Source organism: Triturus cristatus, chromosome 3_2 (genome assembly GCF_964204655.1).
Source record: "Triturus cristatus chromosome 3_2, aTriCri1.1, whole genome shotgun sequence".
NCBI lineage: Eukaryota > Metazoa > Chordata > Amphibia > Caudata > Salamandridae > Triturus > Triturus cristatus.
The window spans coordinates 19,162,620-19,181,021 of record NC_140584.1 but is presented as its reverse complement, the minus strand read 5'-3'; the positions used below and the strand labels follow the sequence as shown (position 1 = coordinate 19,181,021).

General features: G+C 49.1%; 1 protein-coding gene across 2 annotated transcripts in view; it reads right to left on the bottom strand.

Moving 5' to 3' along the window:
* The window catches only part of LAMB3 (laminin subunit beta 3), a 318,725-nt gene that overhangs the window by 89,984 nt on the left and 210,339 nt on the right, over nt 1–18,402 (bottom strand). For both annotated transcript variants that reach the window (XM_085647191.1, XM_085647190.1), the window contains exons 12-13: nt 7,960–8,156; nt 5,299–5,395 (exon numbers count right to left, since the gene is read on the bottom strand). In XM_085647191.1, the coding sequence (XP_085503317.1) occupies nt 5,299–5,395; nt 7,960–8,156 (294 nt within the window). The remainder of the gene's footprint in view (nt 1–5,298; nt 5,396–7,959; nt 8,157–18,402) is intronic.

Genomic DNA, 18,402 nt, shown 5'->3' with positions numbered 1-18,402 from the left:
GGTTAAATGAAAGGAGAACCACACAGTAGTTATAAAAATATGTATTTATTAACATAACACTATTAAGTATGACACAGTATCTCCTACACAGAGATAATCACAAAGCACACAATATGTAAGCACAGAAATAATAGTAAATAGCACTAATGCACAGTGGGCCCCAGGGGGGGACCAAACCATATACTAAAATAGTGGTTTAAGAACCACGACTCGAGTCAAGACAGTTTTGAGAGGTTGTAGAATCACTGGGACCCCAAGGAACCACCCAAGGTGAGTAAGTAGGGACCCCACGGAGGCCGGGTGCAGTGTGGGAACACGACCGCGTGCTGTGTACAATTCTATGGGAAAGTCGCGGTTGACACTTTAGAGTTTAAGGACCCTTCCCAGTGGACTTTGAAGAAACCCCATGGAAGTTAGGAGGTTGGAGAGCCACCCCACCCATTGATACCGAGGTAACCAAGTTACCTATCCCATGGAAGCCGTGTGCATAGGTCTAAAGTGGCGTTGGAAACCACTGTCGAACCCAGTGGAGGACTTCGAAGAGCCACTGCTGGAAGGAAGAAAAGTGTCCATTGGAATCCAAAGGTGGATTTTCTTGTTGAAGAGCACCTGAAAGTAGAGTCTGGGTCAATCAGTAGTGACCAGGGGCTCGGTAGACGAATGCCCACCGATGTCGGGTGCTTCAGGTGCTTTGATTGAGTTCTTGACTCTGCAGCCACGGGGACCAGGAGATGTCGAGAATGACCAGGAGCCAGATACAAGTTTTTGAACAAAGGATGTCAAGTACTGAGGGGTCGGTGTCCGGCTGGAGCACCAACAAGCCTTGGCAACGGCAACCCACACAGTCAAGGGTGTATACGGTTCAAACCAGCAAGGTCCAGGAGACTCACCACAGCAAGGGCAGTCAGGGCAGGCCTGGAGCAACCAGGGGAGACCAAGAAAAGAAAAACTGACCCTCAAGTGGACCCACTGGCCAGAGGCACAGTAGAAGCGAGAGCACCTCGAGCGATTTCACCAAACAGCAGCCCACGGAGCACTTGGTGCGAGGAGTCCAGAGTTCTTGGTAGATAATGGTGTCAGAGGTTGTGGCTACTCGGAGCCCAATGCACTTGTTCGGGAAATGCCAACAAGCATATGAACTTGCAAATGTACGCTGTGCACAGGGGCTCAGGTATTGCAGCCCCCATGAGGGATTCTGACCTCAAACTTGGTGAAAGGGCATCTCAGACCTCAAAGGCTATAGATACCCACCTCCTGTGTTGCTGGAGTCTTCGGAGTCTCTAGGAGCTCAGGGTCAGCAGACTGATCAGCAATGTTGCGGTGCCTGCGAATGCAGGGGAGTGACTCCTTCACTTCAAGGGAGATATCTTCGGTTGTCCTTGATGCTCCACAAGTCCTGTATGGATTCTGTATGGTGCAAGGGCACAGACGATGCTTCAGACTGAGAGGGAGATTAAGTCGGGCCAAAACGAAGTCCAGAGTGTCCAGACGGTCAAAGTTCAGTGGTTTCTGGTTCAGAATTGTGTCCAGATCGAATCTAATGTCCTACAGCCAGGTGAGCCCTTTTGTACCCACAGGAGAGAGTTGGACAGATTCAGGGGATCCTTCCTGGGGAGGGTCTGGACAGTGGGGAGGTTACTCCCATGTCCTTTGTCCAGTTTCACGCCAGAGCAGGACCCAACTGCTCCCAGGACTGGTTTGAACTGGACTATGCACATGGACACCAAATGTTCCCCTCATTCAGACTTTCAGTCGCTTGCAAGCGCACCTACCCAGCCCTAATGCACTAAATCCTATCCGGGAGGTGGTCACGCCTCCCTGTGACAGGATACCTATTGTTCTGCATTGGCTCAGCAGCAGGAGGACAGAAATGTGTCTCTGGTCGGCAGCAACCATTTTGTGCTGTCTGGGACTAGCAGGCTGGTACTGGAAACACCAGGGACCCCACGAAGCTCACTTCTGAGGGATGGAATCATACCTCCCACACCGGTTACTGGTGTGGGGGTTCGATTCCAACATTTTTGACACCAAACACGATAGGGTTAGTTTCAGCCATTTTAGAGTTGGTCATCACGCGGTCGCATAATGCCACTCAATATGTTGTAAATGGCTGCCTCACTGACAACCCGGGAGAATGGACTTCGTAGGCTGCAGGGGTGTTCTGCTCATGCAGGGCCACCTTCTCACTTAGAAACAAGCACCCTGCTCTCAGGATTATAAAGGCTTGCTAGAGGGGTGACTTATAGGTTTTAAGTGCAGTGGCCCTTAGATATAGTAAACCTATATCTTAAGTAAGTGGTTCATGCACCAACTTACTCAGGCTGCAATGGCAGGCCTGTAGTTTTCCATTGTGCATGGCCTCTCATGGGTGGCATAATACATGCTTCAGCCCATGGGAGGTTTCTGGGGTACCTATGACCTGGGTACATGGGTACCATATACTAGGGACTGACATGGGTACCCCAGTATCCAATCTGGAGTGTACCTATGTACATTTCAGAACAGTTTATGGAGAAAGCTAGTCAAAAACAGTATCACATTTAGCAGAAAGTGGGGGTAACCATAAGAAGCAGACCCTACTTTCCTTCACATGCCAACAGTATTTTCCCTTAAGAGAGTATGACTCAAAGTGCAATGGCTTGCGGAAGGCCTACACGTTATTTATGTGACGCATTTAATGCAACCATGGTTACCAAGAAGGCTGTCAAACCCCCCACCCCCCTGAACCATAAGGAAAACACAGCCATGCTGGTGTTACAGAAAGCCTTAGGGTGGAAAATGATTGCTGGCCTCTAAGCAAACTGATGCAGTCTGCGAAAGTCAGATACAGGATTCTTTGAAGTAGATTGGACGACTATAGCCTACATTAAGGTTTACACTTGGCTTTCTTTGTGCTAAGTGTGAAGTTGATCGTATGAGACGTGACTAGCTTAAAGTGCAATCTGGCAGTGTTGAAGCGCTGGTCTGATAGTTCAGTGTATCGGACTGTTTTTTGGGTGTTTCTGGACCTATTTGATTGACTTGTGAGTCAATTTTTACTGTTGATTTCAGTGATGCTACCACAAACTTTGTCTGGAGCAAGCACAAGTGCGTATACCCAGGGCCACTGGAATTATGCAATTGTGCAGCAGCTGCATTTTTTACATAATTATAGATTTTACGCATTTGCCACATAATTCATCATTCTGACGCATAATCTGTGGATTTTAACAAAAACAAATTTGTTTCTAGCTGAAACGGTTCAAAAGTTACTAAAAACACAGTAGTGCGTGTTTCTGCGCAGTGGAAGGTCCTTTGCAAAGGTTGACTGGTAAAATTTCTGTTGCTTATTGCTATATTTGGGTATTAAACTGGTACTAATGAGGTACAACCAATGCCCAGACAGTGTTAACAAGTGCAAAAATGAAATAAATAATGCAGTAATAACATTACAAAATGCGCTGCATTACGCAGCATAATTTGGCTTTTCTAGCAGCATAATTTACTCAGCTCTGCCACATAATTTGGCCCTCTTTTGTCGCATAATTCCTGTGGCCCTGCCCATACCTTGTAAAACAGACATACAGCATGTCTTTACAAATTCAAAACTGCCCCAGTTTGCAAATGTGGGCCACTTTTTAGTGAACTCATTTGCTAATTGGGGGCACTTTTATTTTGGTGCCCAGGCATATTTTCTGTCCCAGTTCAACCCTGGGGAAACTGGTAACTCAATAAGGTTATTCATGCAGAAGACACTAATGCGGTTCAAAAGTAACTGATCAATTTAAATATTTCTCTCAAACCATTATTCTTATGACTATTTATATAATTTATTCTTGTTTATGAAGATGCTGTAAAAAACGTCGACATGCATCTTTGTCTTTTTAATTAAACTAAACTGATGATGATTAGGAGCCAAATGTGAATAATTGTAAGTATAAATGAGTGTATTGTTTTGGAGTAAAAGTCGTGCTCATTTTACTGTGGTAATACAAGTGAGTTCCCAAATAAGTTTAAGATCCGGTGGTTGAGCCTTTTCCTACGTCGTTCATAAAACGGGGAACGATCCGCCGCTACACCCTCCTCCTCACTTCTTGAATTCCGCAAGAAGCTGAAGACTTGGTTTGTCGAGAAGTCCCACTAAGCCATAGGTGTGCCTAGCCTCACACCTGCTCAGCTTCATGATAGCCATTCTACAAATCTGCATAACATAACATAACATTGCGTGTGCTGATGATGGCTTACTGTTTTATTCAGTATATTCTCATTTCAGAGGAATAGGCAAGCAGAACTTTATGAAGCCTGGCAGGAAGATCAGAGAGATGTTCACAAATGTAAACTGTCGCTGACAAAGTCAACTTGTCTGGTTTTTGCATAAGGCATGTGCAGATTGACATAAAACATACAGAGACACATGCTCACACACGCACACATCGGTATAAATGAAGCCATGAGCACAGACAACACACATACAAGAAGGAATACTTGCAGTCAACATGCATACAAGCACACATGCACATAAACAGATATTTACATGCAGCCACACACAACTCGGACAGTTATAAAAAAAAAAACTACCAGTTCTAGAGCGCAAGGTTGTGCTGGCTAAAAAGTAATGACTCCCCAGAGTTGTCACACGTGACGTGGATTCGCAGGTAGCTATATGCATGCTAAAAGGAACACACGTGCTCTCATTTAGAAGGGGCGATAATGAAGTAGAAGATGATCAATGACCAGTAATGGTATAGTAGTACTATGGGGAAATGCTGTTTTTTTTTCATCCATTGCCCTGAATCTTGTGTCTGCTGGTGTGTAGCGCAGCATTACCCTGCAATGCAGACCCCTCTCCACCGTACAAGGCCCTGCCTCCTTCTACATTGGGAAGATATTATGTGCCACGTGACCAGGTGCTTGCAGTCAGTGGCTCACAATGGCGCTCGCCATCCATTGAGAGAACGTCAAAGGCTCTGGGGAGAGAACCCCGCACATACAAGGCCCCCTCCACACCTCAGCCTGAAAGAGGATATCCTTCCATTACTGTATGCTTTGGAAACGTTTGCGGCCCGTAGTCTGGCTCCTGAGACCAAGGGCTGTGAGGATTGAACACCCCCGACTGCTAGATAGGCCCCTGCCCACCCTTTCCAAAGACCACTTGTATGGGAGGTGCTTGGAGACCTGCTGCACGACCAACCCAATATGTACTGAGCCTTCAACAATTCCCCCCGGTTCTCATTCCTCGAGTGCCTTGAAGCAGCATTCTAACAGCATGTTCTAAATTACAAACTGCAAATAAAAGATTCACGATCCGTGCTCACGTACCTCGGCATCCGGTGCTCACCGACCCGTAGAACCGGTCTCCACACTCCGTACAATGCTTCCCTCCGAACGCGTCCTTGCACAGACACTGGCCTGTGACCTTTCGGAGAGAAGAATGAATATTATAGGACAGCGCCTACAAAACTGCTCGTCACATAATCATTTCTAGATGTGTCTTGTGTCATGAGGTGAGTGCAGCCAGGCAAACAGATTGTCATGTTGTCACTAATGTGCCGTGCATTCCGTGCAGCCAGCACACACACACAATGTCCATTCCAGATGAAATCCCGTCATGAGGATTGCTCCTTCCTTCCATGCCGCATGCTGACTTCTTGTAAGTTTCCCTCGTCACATTACTCTAGCTGGTGCTTCTGCTGACCCGACCTACAATAGTGATCAAAATATGGAGCCACTATTTGTTGAAAATAATAAGGCTAAATCTAATCAAATACATTTTGTTTCCATATGTATCTCAGTAAATTCCACTGCAGGCTATCTAATCAATCCTATTTTAGAACATGACAGTAGGAAGGCCACAAGACCTAAAGAAAAGGTATTTCAGAACTACAAAGTCCTGACACGGTGAGCTAATGGCACAATGCACACATCTGAGCATGTTACTTTTAAAGGAGGGAGACAGGTCAGAAAAGAATTCTTGAGTTCTAGGATTTGGGGGACTTTGACAACACAGAGAGTTTGTTTTCTTTGCTTTTTTTTTATTAAACTGAATGTGTTGTCTGATTAAACTGGGTCAGTTCCGGGCCAGAGCACTGGCTAAATCCTTTTTCAGCTGATACTACTTACCATACAGGCAGATTTAGCCACTTTCGCACACTTTGGTACTTCTAGAAAGAGTCCTCTCCTGACCTATTACTTCAAATACCTGTTACGGAACAGTTCACAATGTGGCGCATTTCGCACATTGCTGATTGGTTATAATCTGACGACTCTTAATCGCCTTTTTTTAATAAACCCTCATGAGAACTGTAATTTAGTGTTAAAATCACAACATTCTGTGATGTAGTCGCCTCCCTCTTCCTTTTAGTTTTTGTTTTTTTATCAAATTGTTTACACGTTATTAACTTTGTAAATATAATCGCATTAAGATCAAAACATCGTGCACCTTTCATTTCTTCCCCTTTTACATTTCTAGGAAACATTTCCTATAAAGTCTAGCTATATGTGTTTGTGTCTTATCCATTTTCCTCTTGGAACAGGCCTGCATTGTTTGTTCTAGCTGGATCTGGACTAGTGAGAACTTGGCTAAAAGTCAAAAAGAATTATTTGACGTATTGTTCTTTAATATTAAATTGTATTTTATTATAATGTTTTAACAAAAACAATAATAGGTTATAATTAGTGCATTTGTATTTATAAATATCGGAGATTTTAGTGCAGCACATAATGTATTATGAAATGATCATGCATGTCAAAGTATTTTGGAGATCTGCGTGTCTGTAGTTTCGATTGGATAAGTGGATTCCTGCCTTGCGGTGACTTGCAAGAATGAACGATTCATCGACGAATGCAATGGAATGATGCCGCAGCGATGCCACACAGAGCCTTCTCTGACCAATCAGGTCTCAAGCGACCCTGATCTTCAGATTGAAAGGCACACTTCTTTTGAATAATTTAGCAATCAATGTTTTAAGCCTGCACTTCTGGGCATGCAGAAGTGCGAGCTCAGGATCTGACTGCTTTCTTTGGTTTCCGTAGCTGATCGTGTCTGCCAGAGGATTTGTAAATAAGCAGTTGTGAGAGGTTCGAAGAGTCACAAGAACCATAGAGAGCACGGAAGGGATAACTGCACGAACCATAGAGATGCTGAAGTGAAGATTTGAGCGAGTGATAGAAAGTGCACAGAAGAGACATATTCACCAGAGAAAGAGGAAAGTGTGAGTCATGAACCCTTGGAGAGAGAGCAGGGAAAAAAGAGCTGAATGAAGCACATTTTAAATGAAAGTAAGAGGTAAATGAATAACGGATAGGTCGAGAGGCGGTGTCACGCTGACCTCTGAGAGGAAGGATGGAGGAGTTTCGTGAACCATCAAGAGGAAGAAAGACACAAGGAGCATGAAGAGCAGAGACAGAAATCAAGAGTCAGTGAACCACAGAGAAGAGGAAAGAAGAGCTTTACAGGATTATAGAGATGTAGAAAGTAGGGGCTGCACTGCCCATAGAGATGTAGCTTTGAAGAAAGAAATAATCACACGAACCCCCGAGATGTAGACAGGAAGAATCTATGAAACACAACGAAGAGAAAGGAAGAGACTGAACAACATTTGAATATTGCTTCACATTCGAAGTTGTGGTATTTCAGCCTAAAGTATAACGATTTAGAAGGCTTCGCCCTGTATCGTTTATGGTATTTTACCCAGCAGTTTGCTTTATTTTTGCTAAAAAAATCTTTTTACCCCTGTAGCTACTGAGAAGGGTTTCTTTAGATACTGAACAAACAACAACTGATCAGCCAGCTGTCCTTTTCTGGATCAGTTCGATTAGTTGATGGAAAACCCATGACCTAATGTTTGGATGCAAAAGTGGTTTAAAGGGCAGTGACATGTTCAGTCATAAAGAGTTGCGTATTTTCTCATGTCAACCTGGATAGCAATAATCATAATAAGAGATGAAACGACGCCTGAAAGTAGGGTGTGTTGTCATTACCTGGTTGCACTGGGCACTGTAGGAGTTCTTTGGGTCACAGGTGCACGTCTGGCAGCCTCGGCCACTCATAAGGTTCCAGTGGTTGGTGGCGCATTGGTCGCATGCCGGTCCTATCACATTTGGGAGGCAGACGCAGCGCCCAGTCTCAGGGTCACACGGGATGTCTGGACGGGTACCACGGGGATTGCAGGGACACTCTGAAGGTGAGAGGAGAGAGAGCTTAGGACCAGACTCCAGAATCTCATGCTGAACCTCTCCTGCTGCACTCTAGACTTAGAGCTATCACAAGGGTCACTGTAATTACACACTTTATTTATATACCAATAGATCCTCCTTCAAATATCACATTTCACCTACTTCAAATTGACAAACCCAGGTTATTTCATACTTCCCATTAAGATAAAGTAGAAACTGACTACCTGAAGATTCGTAGACTCAGGTCTAATTGTGTTTGTTACACTTTCTTCTGAATCCACACACATATTGTGCTTAAAATAATCTGTGCTTTGCACTTTTTTACATATATGTGGAAAACTGTTTAGAGCTAAATTACCAGTACTGTTTCTCCCTTGCCTGTGAAGAATGCAAATGCTCCTTTTACACAGAGCACAGTCGCGTGCATTGATTCCACCTACGCGTCCAGATGCCCAGTGAGCACGGTTTGAAATGTGGGCATACTGGTTATAGTTCATCAGCCGTGCTTGCACATGCATGTGCCTGCCCCTTATGTTGTGTTCTGTTGTGTTAGCTGCCACCTTGTGGAGCATCCTCCCACCAATGATGGCCGCGCTGTCCCTCTAGAAACTGTTACCATATCAACAGTGAGAAGGTACCAGTTGAAGGTGCTGAGGAATAACCGAGTGAAACAGATGCCCCATTGCACCTATGCCCAGGAAAGTCAACTGTTCTCATGTGCTTGTATCTTGCAGGCCTCACATTCCAAGCTCAGTGGGGCTGACTCAGTATGTCGCCTGTCTTAAGGCAATCTAATGATGGTATGCCATCCTTTTCTATACATCCCTTTATCTTTAAAACCATGTTCCTATCAGTTGAATGCCAGGAGGCTGTTCAACATGGTATAATATTAACAAGCCAAATTCCTCCCTTGGCCTTGGGTCCAATGTACATGTTTTATGTAATATCCGGCCCTCTTGTTATCAATCACAGGAGGATGAAATGTGTTGGTGGTTAAGCACAGCATGAAAGTAATACACTGCCATGCAAAAAGTTTGTTTGTTTATTAAGTTACTTCTCTGTGTATTCGTAAAATTGCCCAAACTGACTATGCTGTGCGGTCACCAAAGTTGCCTATGGTTGAGGACAACCACAGCTGGTTTTCGAGTGATTTATTCAGGGGCGTGGCCATCATTAATGCAGCAGAAGCACTGATGCCCAGGTGTGACAGGAGCCCAGGTGGAAAGGGGCTCTTTGTGTTCTTGCTTTGATTAGGGCCATGGCATCCTTGAGACACCAAGGGACTTCTCCAAAACCTCTAAAGCAAGCAAAATGCATGTGTAAAATGTCTTCAGTCTAGCTCACACAAATGTTTAGATATATAGAACAATTATTTTCAGATGCAGCGAGTATAATATGGTATTACTATTAATTACTCCTCTTCATCAGCAGTAGTAATTAATGCCATATTATGCTCTGCACATCTGCATATATTTGGGCTTTGCCATGGTATTTTTTTCATGTTTGTGTAATTGTCACCAAAGCCGCTAGATAGCAACAGAGGACCACATTACATATTTATTATGGCGTAGGTACATTCAAATGGTGTATTTTTTTTCCTCAAACAGGCAAATGTTTACCGAAAGCAATAAGTAAAGTACTGGACAATTCAGTTTGTCTGTAAAAATATAAGAACATGCTTAAATATATAGTTAAGAATGGCGAATTTGAGCTAAAAACACATTTTGCTTTGCTTAAAAAAATATTGTGTCTGTAGAAGTGAGAGACTGCTGTAGGTGTTCAATGCAAGGTGCAGTTAACAGTGTTCATTTGTTGGAATTAGAATGCTCATATTTTGTTTACCTTTTTGTAACTAGAAAGTTAATTAAACAATGAACAACAGCAAAGCCGTGCAGAGTGGCTTAGGGCTAGCAGAATGATGAAACGTATGTCATATTTTTCAAATATTTTCCACATTTCACAGGGACCATCAAGTCCAATTCCGGTTGTACGTAAGCACATGGGCTGAGGTAACTGCGGTGCACGGTGCAGTGCAATGGAGCATCAAGGTTTGCACTCTCTGAGCAGTGCAAAAGTGGCACTTGGGCCTGCCCACCGGTGCAAGCACATCATTTTGTCAGTGTATTTGCTTGTCAGAGCAAATGTTCTTCCACAAGGCGGTCAGGACAATGTTGCTCCTGCATCGCTGCAGATGCCAGTTTAAACTGCACTAGGGCGTATCTATTTCATTTGGTCCCCAAATGCACGGGGTTAGCTGAGTGGACTTGCAGACGGGATAGCGGGCTCAAGGCAGAGCCAATGCAGGCGTCGCTCAGTCTGTTCATCAGTGAGGTCAGCCAACCGACTTCACATTTAGGGCGGTCAGTAGTGGACCCTGTGTTGTGCTCTAATGCACGAGATAAGGGATTCCACTCATCAAGAAGAAAGGGGTTTAGGACTCCCCACTTTCTTGCATCATTCGGTGTGGTGGTGCCCATAATCCAAGGACCTAGGTGTTGGTTTTCACTTCCCAAAAGCCACCTCACCAAAGGACAAGTTAATCAGCTTGGACTGTGCCGCATAACTAATTTGAAACAGAGTAGGCTTTTCAAGGAATTAGGCTTTTCGCAGGGGTATAAGTATAACACAGGCCCCCGTAACTCCCGCGGTGTGGTGGTGGTTGGGGGGGGGCACGCTCCAGGGGCCCCCTCACTCAGCGGAGCCAGCAAGCAAGGCTCTACAAGTCTTCATGAATTAAATGGTGCGCAAGCGCACGGCCTCCCCATAAATTAAATGGTGCGCGCACGCAACGGCCTTAAAAGTGCGCGTGCGGAGTGACTTGTGAGGCATCCCAGGAGTCAGGCCCAGCCAGTGACTACTGTACTGCGAAGGACCGCTACCGTGCGGCCGCCGGGCATAGTTTAATTACTACTAGTACTACCGTGTTTCTGGTGTCCGTCAACGGTTGAGGTGAGACGGGTACATGCTCCTCGGCTACTTGGAGGCGGCGTCTGTGCCCTCCTGGACCTCCCTCTGCCGTGCCATGTGCCCACCGGGAGTAGCGGTGTGCCAGCGCTGATGGTGCCAGGCGAGAGCTGCCGTCGCCATGGAGGAGGTTGTAATGTTTGGCACGCGCGAGGCGTTCTAGCCTTCCGCGCTGCCGAGGTGCGCTAGCGCTGACGCGTGACGTCAGACGCTAGCGAGTTAATAATAAAGGGCCGTGGCCTCGGCGAGTTAGTCCGGAGCCGCGTGAGTAACGCAACGATACCGGCCCCCGTGTATTATTTAGCGCGCTCGCGCTGCCATGCGTTCTAAGACCTTAGAACTATTACACTGGCGACGAGGGGTCAATTGAGCCCTGTTGTGCTATTTTGGGTGCCCCACATTGCACATCTTGTCCTCCCATGGTGCCTGAGCCTATGTGTGCTGCTCCCCTCATGGTGCCCTGCCTGAGCCTACTGTGAGGCCTGGTGGGGGAAACAGCAGGTGCCCGGAGGATCCATCCTGACTTCGGAGGTGGCGCTGGGTGTGCTCTGGTGCCCCAATCCACAGCCTGGAAGGGGTATGTCTCGCCCAGGTGATGCCGCACCTGCCCCCACGAGGTGTTTGACGACGGCCGCGTCCTCCACCTGATCCAGGCCCATGCCAGGGGTGATCGCCTCGAACCAGAAGCGCCTGAGGATCCCGCGGACGACGCTTGGAGGTATGCGCGCCCACCAGTTGGTGCAGCAGCGCGAGGAGGGCCAACACGCAACGCCCGGAGGGAGTGCACGCCTGGTGGCGTCGACGCAGAGGAGAGGAAGCTAGCCTCCACCGCGTGCTGCGCACGTGCCAAGATGGCGTCGATCCCCGCCATTGAGCCGTTTGTCGTCGATGGTGCCCCGTCATCCCTCGCCCCGCGCTGGAAGGATTGGACAGACCGCCTGCAATATTACTTCGAAGGGGCTGGCATCGCGAGGGAAAGGCGCAGAGCACTGCTGCTCCACCTAGGAGGCAAAGACATCCACCGCATCTACAAAACTCTCGTGGAAGCCACGCCGAAAACGTACCACACACTGCTGAACGCGCTCAACGCCCACTTTGAGCCCATGGCGAACAGGGACTATGAAAGGTTCATCTTCCGTCAGGCCAAACAAGAGGCAGACGAATCTCTGGATGCGTTCCATGGCCGGCTGAAGGAACTAGCCAGCACGTGTGGGTTCCGCGACGAACAGGAAGAGATCCGAGGGCAGATCATACAGGGGTGTTACTCGTCTAAGCTTCGCGTCACGGTCCTCCAGGAAGAAGGAAAGCCCCTGGCGGACATCCTCACCCTCGGACGGTCGAAGGAGCTATCGCAAGCGAGAGCCTCGCACATGGAGGCAGCCCTACATCGCCCTGTGAAGACGGAACAAGTGCAAGTGGCGGAAACGGTGAACGTAGTGCGGCCAAAAGGGAGGCAAGCCGGAGGAAAACGACAGCCGGAGGCAAAGAAGAAAGACTGTGGGTACTGTGGCGGGCAACCCCACCGCATGCAAGACTGCCCGGCCAGAGGGAAAAAGTGCGGCGCCTGTGGGTGGCTGAACCACTTTGCGGCGGTGTGCCGGTCCACCAGAGCCAAGAAGGAGGCGGCCCATGTGGTACGCGAAGAGGCAGACAGTGAAGACATGGACGACGACACCGGGGAGTACCCGGTCCATTATGTGTTTGCAATCCACCAACCACAGACGAAGAAGCGCAGACTTCCGAAATGTCGCATACTAGTCCAACAACAGGAGGTAAAGGCGACAATCGACACTGGGGCCTCCATCGAGCTGATGGCCGCCAACGTCTACCACCAACTGCGAGCCAAACCCCCGCTGAGAGAGGCGAAGATTAGGGTGTTCGCATACGGCCAGAAGACGCCCATTCCCCTCATCGGGTGCTTCCAAACAGAGCTTCAACATGGCGAGAGGAGCATCAAAACCACCGTCTATGTCACGGAAGAGGGCAGCGGGATGCTGCTGAGCGGGCAATCGGCCGAAGGTTTGAGTTTAATATCGTTTGCCATGGCGGTTCTGGAGGAAGAACTGGACACCATCCTGAAAGAGTTTGGAGAAGTCTTCAAAGGCATCGGATGCCTGAAAGGAAAGGAAGTATCCTTACACATCGACCCGTCGGTCCAGCCAGTGGCGCTGAGGCACCGGCGGATTGCTTTCCACCTGCGGCAGAAGGTGGAGGAGGAGCTAGAGGCCCTGGAGAGACAAGGCATAATCGAAAAGGTCAGTGGGCCAACCCCGTGGGTATCCCCGATCGTCATCGCCAGGAAGCCGAAGCAGCCAGGACAAGTCCGCATCTGTGTGGACATGCACCTCCCCAATGCTGCGGTCAAGCGAGAGCGACACCTGACGCCCACTATTGATGACATCCTGGGAGAGCTGAACGGGGCCAGATGGTTTTCAAAGATGGACCTACGGTCAGGCTACCACCAGCTACCACTTCATCCGGACTCGAGGTACATCACTACTTTTTCCACTCATGTGGGCCTCAGACGATATCGGCGCCTAAACTTCGGCATTTCGAGTGCCGCCGAGGTATTCCAAAATACCATCAGAGAGGTGCTCAGTGGGCTCCCCGGTGTGCTCAACGTGAGTGACGACCTGCTCATATACGCGTCAACCATAGAGGAGCACCACCAGCGATTGAGAGGGGTCCTCAAGAGGATTCGGGAGTCAGGCCTGACCCTGCACCGGGAAAAGTGTCAATTCCTGCAGAATAAGATCAGTTTCTTCAGATATACCTTCTCGGACCAAGGGGTGGCCCCAGACCCGGAGAAGGTGAAGGATGTCCAAGATGCCCCAGCTCCGACGAACATATCGGAGGCCCGGAGTTTCCTGGGCATGGTCAACTTCTGCGGCCGCTTCATTCCGGACCTCTCCAACCTCACCAAACCCCTCCGGGAGCTGACCAAGTCGTCCACCACATGGCAGTGGGGCCTGGAACAGGAACAGGCGTTCCAAGCGACGAAGGCAGCCCTATCCGCGGACACTACCCTGTCATACTTCGACCCGGCAAAGCCCACCAACGTGGCAGTCGACGCGAGCCCGTTCGGGCTGGGAGCGGTCCTGACACAACGCCAGGACAATGAGGAATGGGCCCCCATCGCCTACGCCAGCCGGTCCCTGACCGAAACAGAGCAGCGGTACTCTCAAATCGAGCGAGAAGCCATCGCCATCCACTAGGCATGCCGGTACTTTCATGTGTACGTGTATGGACATCATTTCACGGTGACAACCGACCACAAGCCGCTCATTCCTCTGTTCCAAGGGTCGTCCTCGAAGCTGCCGCCCCGGATTGAAAAATGGATACTCCAACTGCAAGGGTACGACTACCGGGTGGAGTACAAACCAGGGGCCACGAACCCAGCGAACTACCTGTCACGACACCCGCGGAAAGCCACGTCAGAGGAGAAGGAGGAGGCCGAGGATACGGAGGAGTATGTCCGGTATGTGACGGAGCGGTCACGACCCCTTCCAATGAGCCTGGCCGCAATAATAGAAGCTTCAGAAGGCGATGAATGCGTGAGAGCAGCAGCGGAGGCCGTCAGATCGGGGGATTGGAGGACAATTCAAGCCTCGCTCAACAGACGGACACCCCAAGCCAAGCTGACACTAGAGTCGTTCCTAAAGGTGAAAAGTGAGCTGTCCGTTGACGCTCAAGGATGTCTCCTGCGGGGTCCAAGACTAATCATGCCGGCCAGCCTCGCTCAACAAGCGGTGGACCTCGCCCACCGGGGACACCAAGGAGTAGTAAAGACAAAGGGTAGGCTCCGAGCCAAAGTATGGTTCCCAGGCATGGATGCGATGGTGGAACAGACGGTGAGAACCTGCACGTGGTGCCAAGCCGCAGGACCGCCGGAGCGCCCGCACCCAGTGGCGACCGAAGACAATCCTCAGCGACCTTGGGAGTGCGTGAGTGCCGACTTCGGACATCTCCCCGATGGGCGGTATGCGTTGGTCATCATTGACGACTTCACCAAATACCCAGAGGTCGAAATCGTGGGGAGCCAGACAGCCACGGAGGTGATTGCGAAGTTTGAAAAAACCATCGCCACTCACGGCATATTCGGGGTGGTCAAGACCGACAACGGACCGCCTTTCCAAGGACAGGAGTTCGCAGAATATCTCAAGAGCTGGGGGATTACTCACCGCAAGATAACACCACGGTGGCCCCAGGCCAATGGAGAGGTAGAGAGGTTTATGAGGACACTTAATAAAACCATTCGCATCGCCATGGCTGAGGGATCTCCACTGGAGAGAGCGATCTACAGTTTCCTGCGCGAATACCGTTTGACCCCCCATGTCACGTCCGAGGCAGCGCCAGGAACAGCCACCATGGGGAGAATCGTAAGTGACACGATCCCACACCACCATACTTGGGTTCCGGCACAAGCCACCAACGAAAAGACATTAGCCAACCGGAGGTGCTCGAACGACCACGCCAGCCTGCGAAGAGGAGCGAAGGAGTCCAGGATACAACAGCAGGATCGAGTGTACGTGAGGGACCGCTACCCAGGCAGCAAGTTCAGACTTCCTTTTGAACCTCAACCATGGGTGGTCACCCGCCGGACAGGCACGATGGTGACCGCTCAAAGAGGTGCGGAAACAGTCACGCGAGATGTGTCCTTCTTTAAAAAAGTTCACCAGGAACACCACCACGTCCCGGGGCCGAGCCCGAGGGGCCGGATCCCGACCAGCCGAGAGGAGATCAGGAAGCGGAGGACGGTCGGAGCGAGGATGAGGGTTCCCAGCCCGCCCCAGCCACCCCAGGGGGCAACCCGCCTGGCAGCTCCCCAGCCCGGGTAGAGCCGAACACCCCAAGGCGCAGAACCCCCGAGGTGGTCCCTTCCAGAGGCGGCCCGTCCCGCTACAACCTGAGGAAGAACCCAGCACCGTCATCCCAGCTGGCGGACTATATGGTGTGACCCGTAAGGACTGGCGGACTGGTAACAGATCCATCGTTTTGCTTTAATGTTTTGCTTAATGTTTATAAAGGTTGGAAGGAGTGTAATGTTCGGCACGCGCGAGGCGTTCTAGCCTTCCGCGCTGCCGAGGTGCGCTAGCGCTGACGCGTGACGTCAGACGCTAGCGAGTTAATAATAAAGGGGCGTGGCCTCGGCGAGTTAGTCCGGAGCCGCGTGAGTAACGCAACGATACCGGCTCCCGTGTATTATTTAGCGCGCTCGCGCTGCCATGCGTTCTAAGACCTTAGAACTATTACAGAGGTCTTGCCCTCGGCCGTGCTGGAAGTTTGTGTCCTGCCGGGCGCCCCCGCAGAAAGTATTGCGCATTGTTTCCAGGTAAAAACACGAGGCTCACGGGGCTGCCCACTGGCATGCGTGTTCTTGGATGTAATTGCTGTATCAGGCTCATAACATTCACCTGCTGCATGGAAAGCTCTGTTCCCAATCCCAATGCAGTTCAGTGCACTGAGTGCAGCTTTCTTGTCAGTTTTAAGCAACAGCAGTTTACACCTGCCTGTGCTTGTCAAATATTAATCACACGTGCCACTTTTTGAGAAAACCTAAGACAATTGATTATTTTGCTGCACAACAGAGTTATTGTGTTTCACTTTACCTTCTGAACATTTTAAGAGAGGTAGTAAACAATATAAAAGGGCAGGATTCCGTGACTCGAAAAGGGTGATATTCTAATTGCGTGATGTACTTTATATTGTCACCTGACTGGTTTTGTTTCAGACAGAACCGACCCCTCAGGTAGCGCTTTGGGTTAAGCTTTGATGTACATTTTTTCTCAGAAGATGGCCACTTTAGAGGTGAGATAATAATAAGTAACCCGACCAATGGATTTTAACGGAAAGTTCATGTTGCACCAGCATCAGTGTTGGAATTGAAAAAAATATACTCCAGGAATTGATGGATTGGAAGGTTGAAGTGTAGCAGAGGAAAGACGTGGATTTACGAGGTACGGTGTCATGCAAAAAGTGAGTCTGAGCCATATACCTTTATTCTAAAAGAATATGCTGGAAATAAATTTGCAACATGGACATATATAGCAGTAAATCTCTTCTGGCTTAATTTGCCCTAAAGAAGCTGCATTTTACATATCTTAACGGGTTAAGACACCTGCTGCAGAGATATCTGAGTGCCTTGCAATTTTCAGGGGATTTTAACAACATTAGGATAACTCTAGTGGTTAATGCAGTTACGGGAGCGTTTTGTGTTTTGTCTAGTTTTTACTCGTAACTAGCCCCTGCCTGGCTACCCTTGCCCTGTCTTCTGCTGCCTGCTCGCACCTGCCTCTAGCTGCAGGCCTCAGGTGAGTGATTCTGTCCGAGGCAGGAGTGGTTCCAGGCGAGCCGAAGTCGGAGTGGAGTCTCAGAGAGGTGGGTAGGTGGGCATAGTGGTGGGATGAGATCTATGGAATCCGGGCATCATGGGTCCCTGCCGGGCTGCAGGCCAATAGTAAAAACAAAAAAACGTAATAAAGGCCTGGTTCTGCAGGAGGCGATTGCTCCTGCTCCAGTTTGTGAGCGTGGATGGATGGTTATGCACTGTCGCGTGGCTGCAGTGTGCAGTCAAAAAATGTTAATCATGATAAGTCACCCCCACCCCGCGGTGAATTGCAGAGGGAGTATTGGACAGAGTAACATATGCCAGGCCAGGGCTGGAATCTGAGGAGGTGGGTGACCAGGCCCAGTCAGCCCGCCTCCGTGGAAATTACCCACCACCTCAGCTCACAGCTAGGCCTGGGCGAAAATTTCGTTCCATTCGCGGAAATTGCGATAATTTGACATTTTCGCATTCCGCGGAGAGCGCGAAAATGTCAAAATTTCCGGTTTCCGCAGCTTGGCGATAATTTGTTTCTTGCTCGCGCTGTAAAATAATACATTCTCGTGCGCGCGCGATCGCCTTACCTGAATCCCTGCGTTCGCAGACAAGTTTTCTTGATCCGGTCGCGTTCTCCATGAGATGTTGTATTGTTTTTAGCCATTTGCGCTGTCTCGCGACAGTTCGCGCCCGCAGTGACGTCATGCGTCGCGCGATCACGTCTTTCTTCCCGCGATCATGCACCGCGAGACAACTCAAAACAAGATGGGCGCGCCCGCAAGCAACCACATGGATAAGTTGGCGACCCGCAACCATGCAGAAAATCTCACGAACATGCAGGAAAAAAACTTCCGCATCTTCGCGATATTTCCGCTTGTTTGCGATAATTTTAAACATTTTCGCAATAATTTGCGAAAGTTAATTTCGCAAATTCCGCCCACCCCTACTCACAGCCTGGAAAG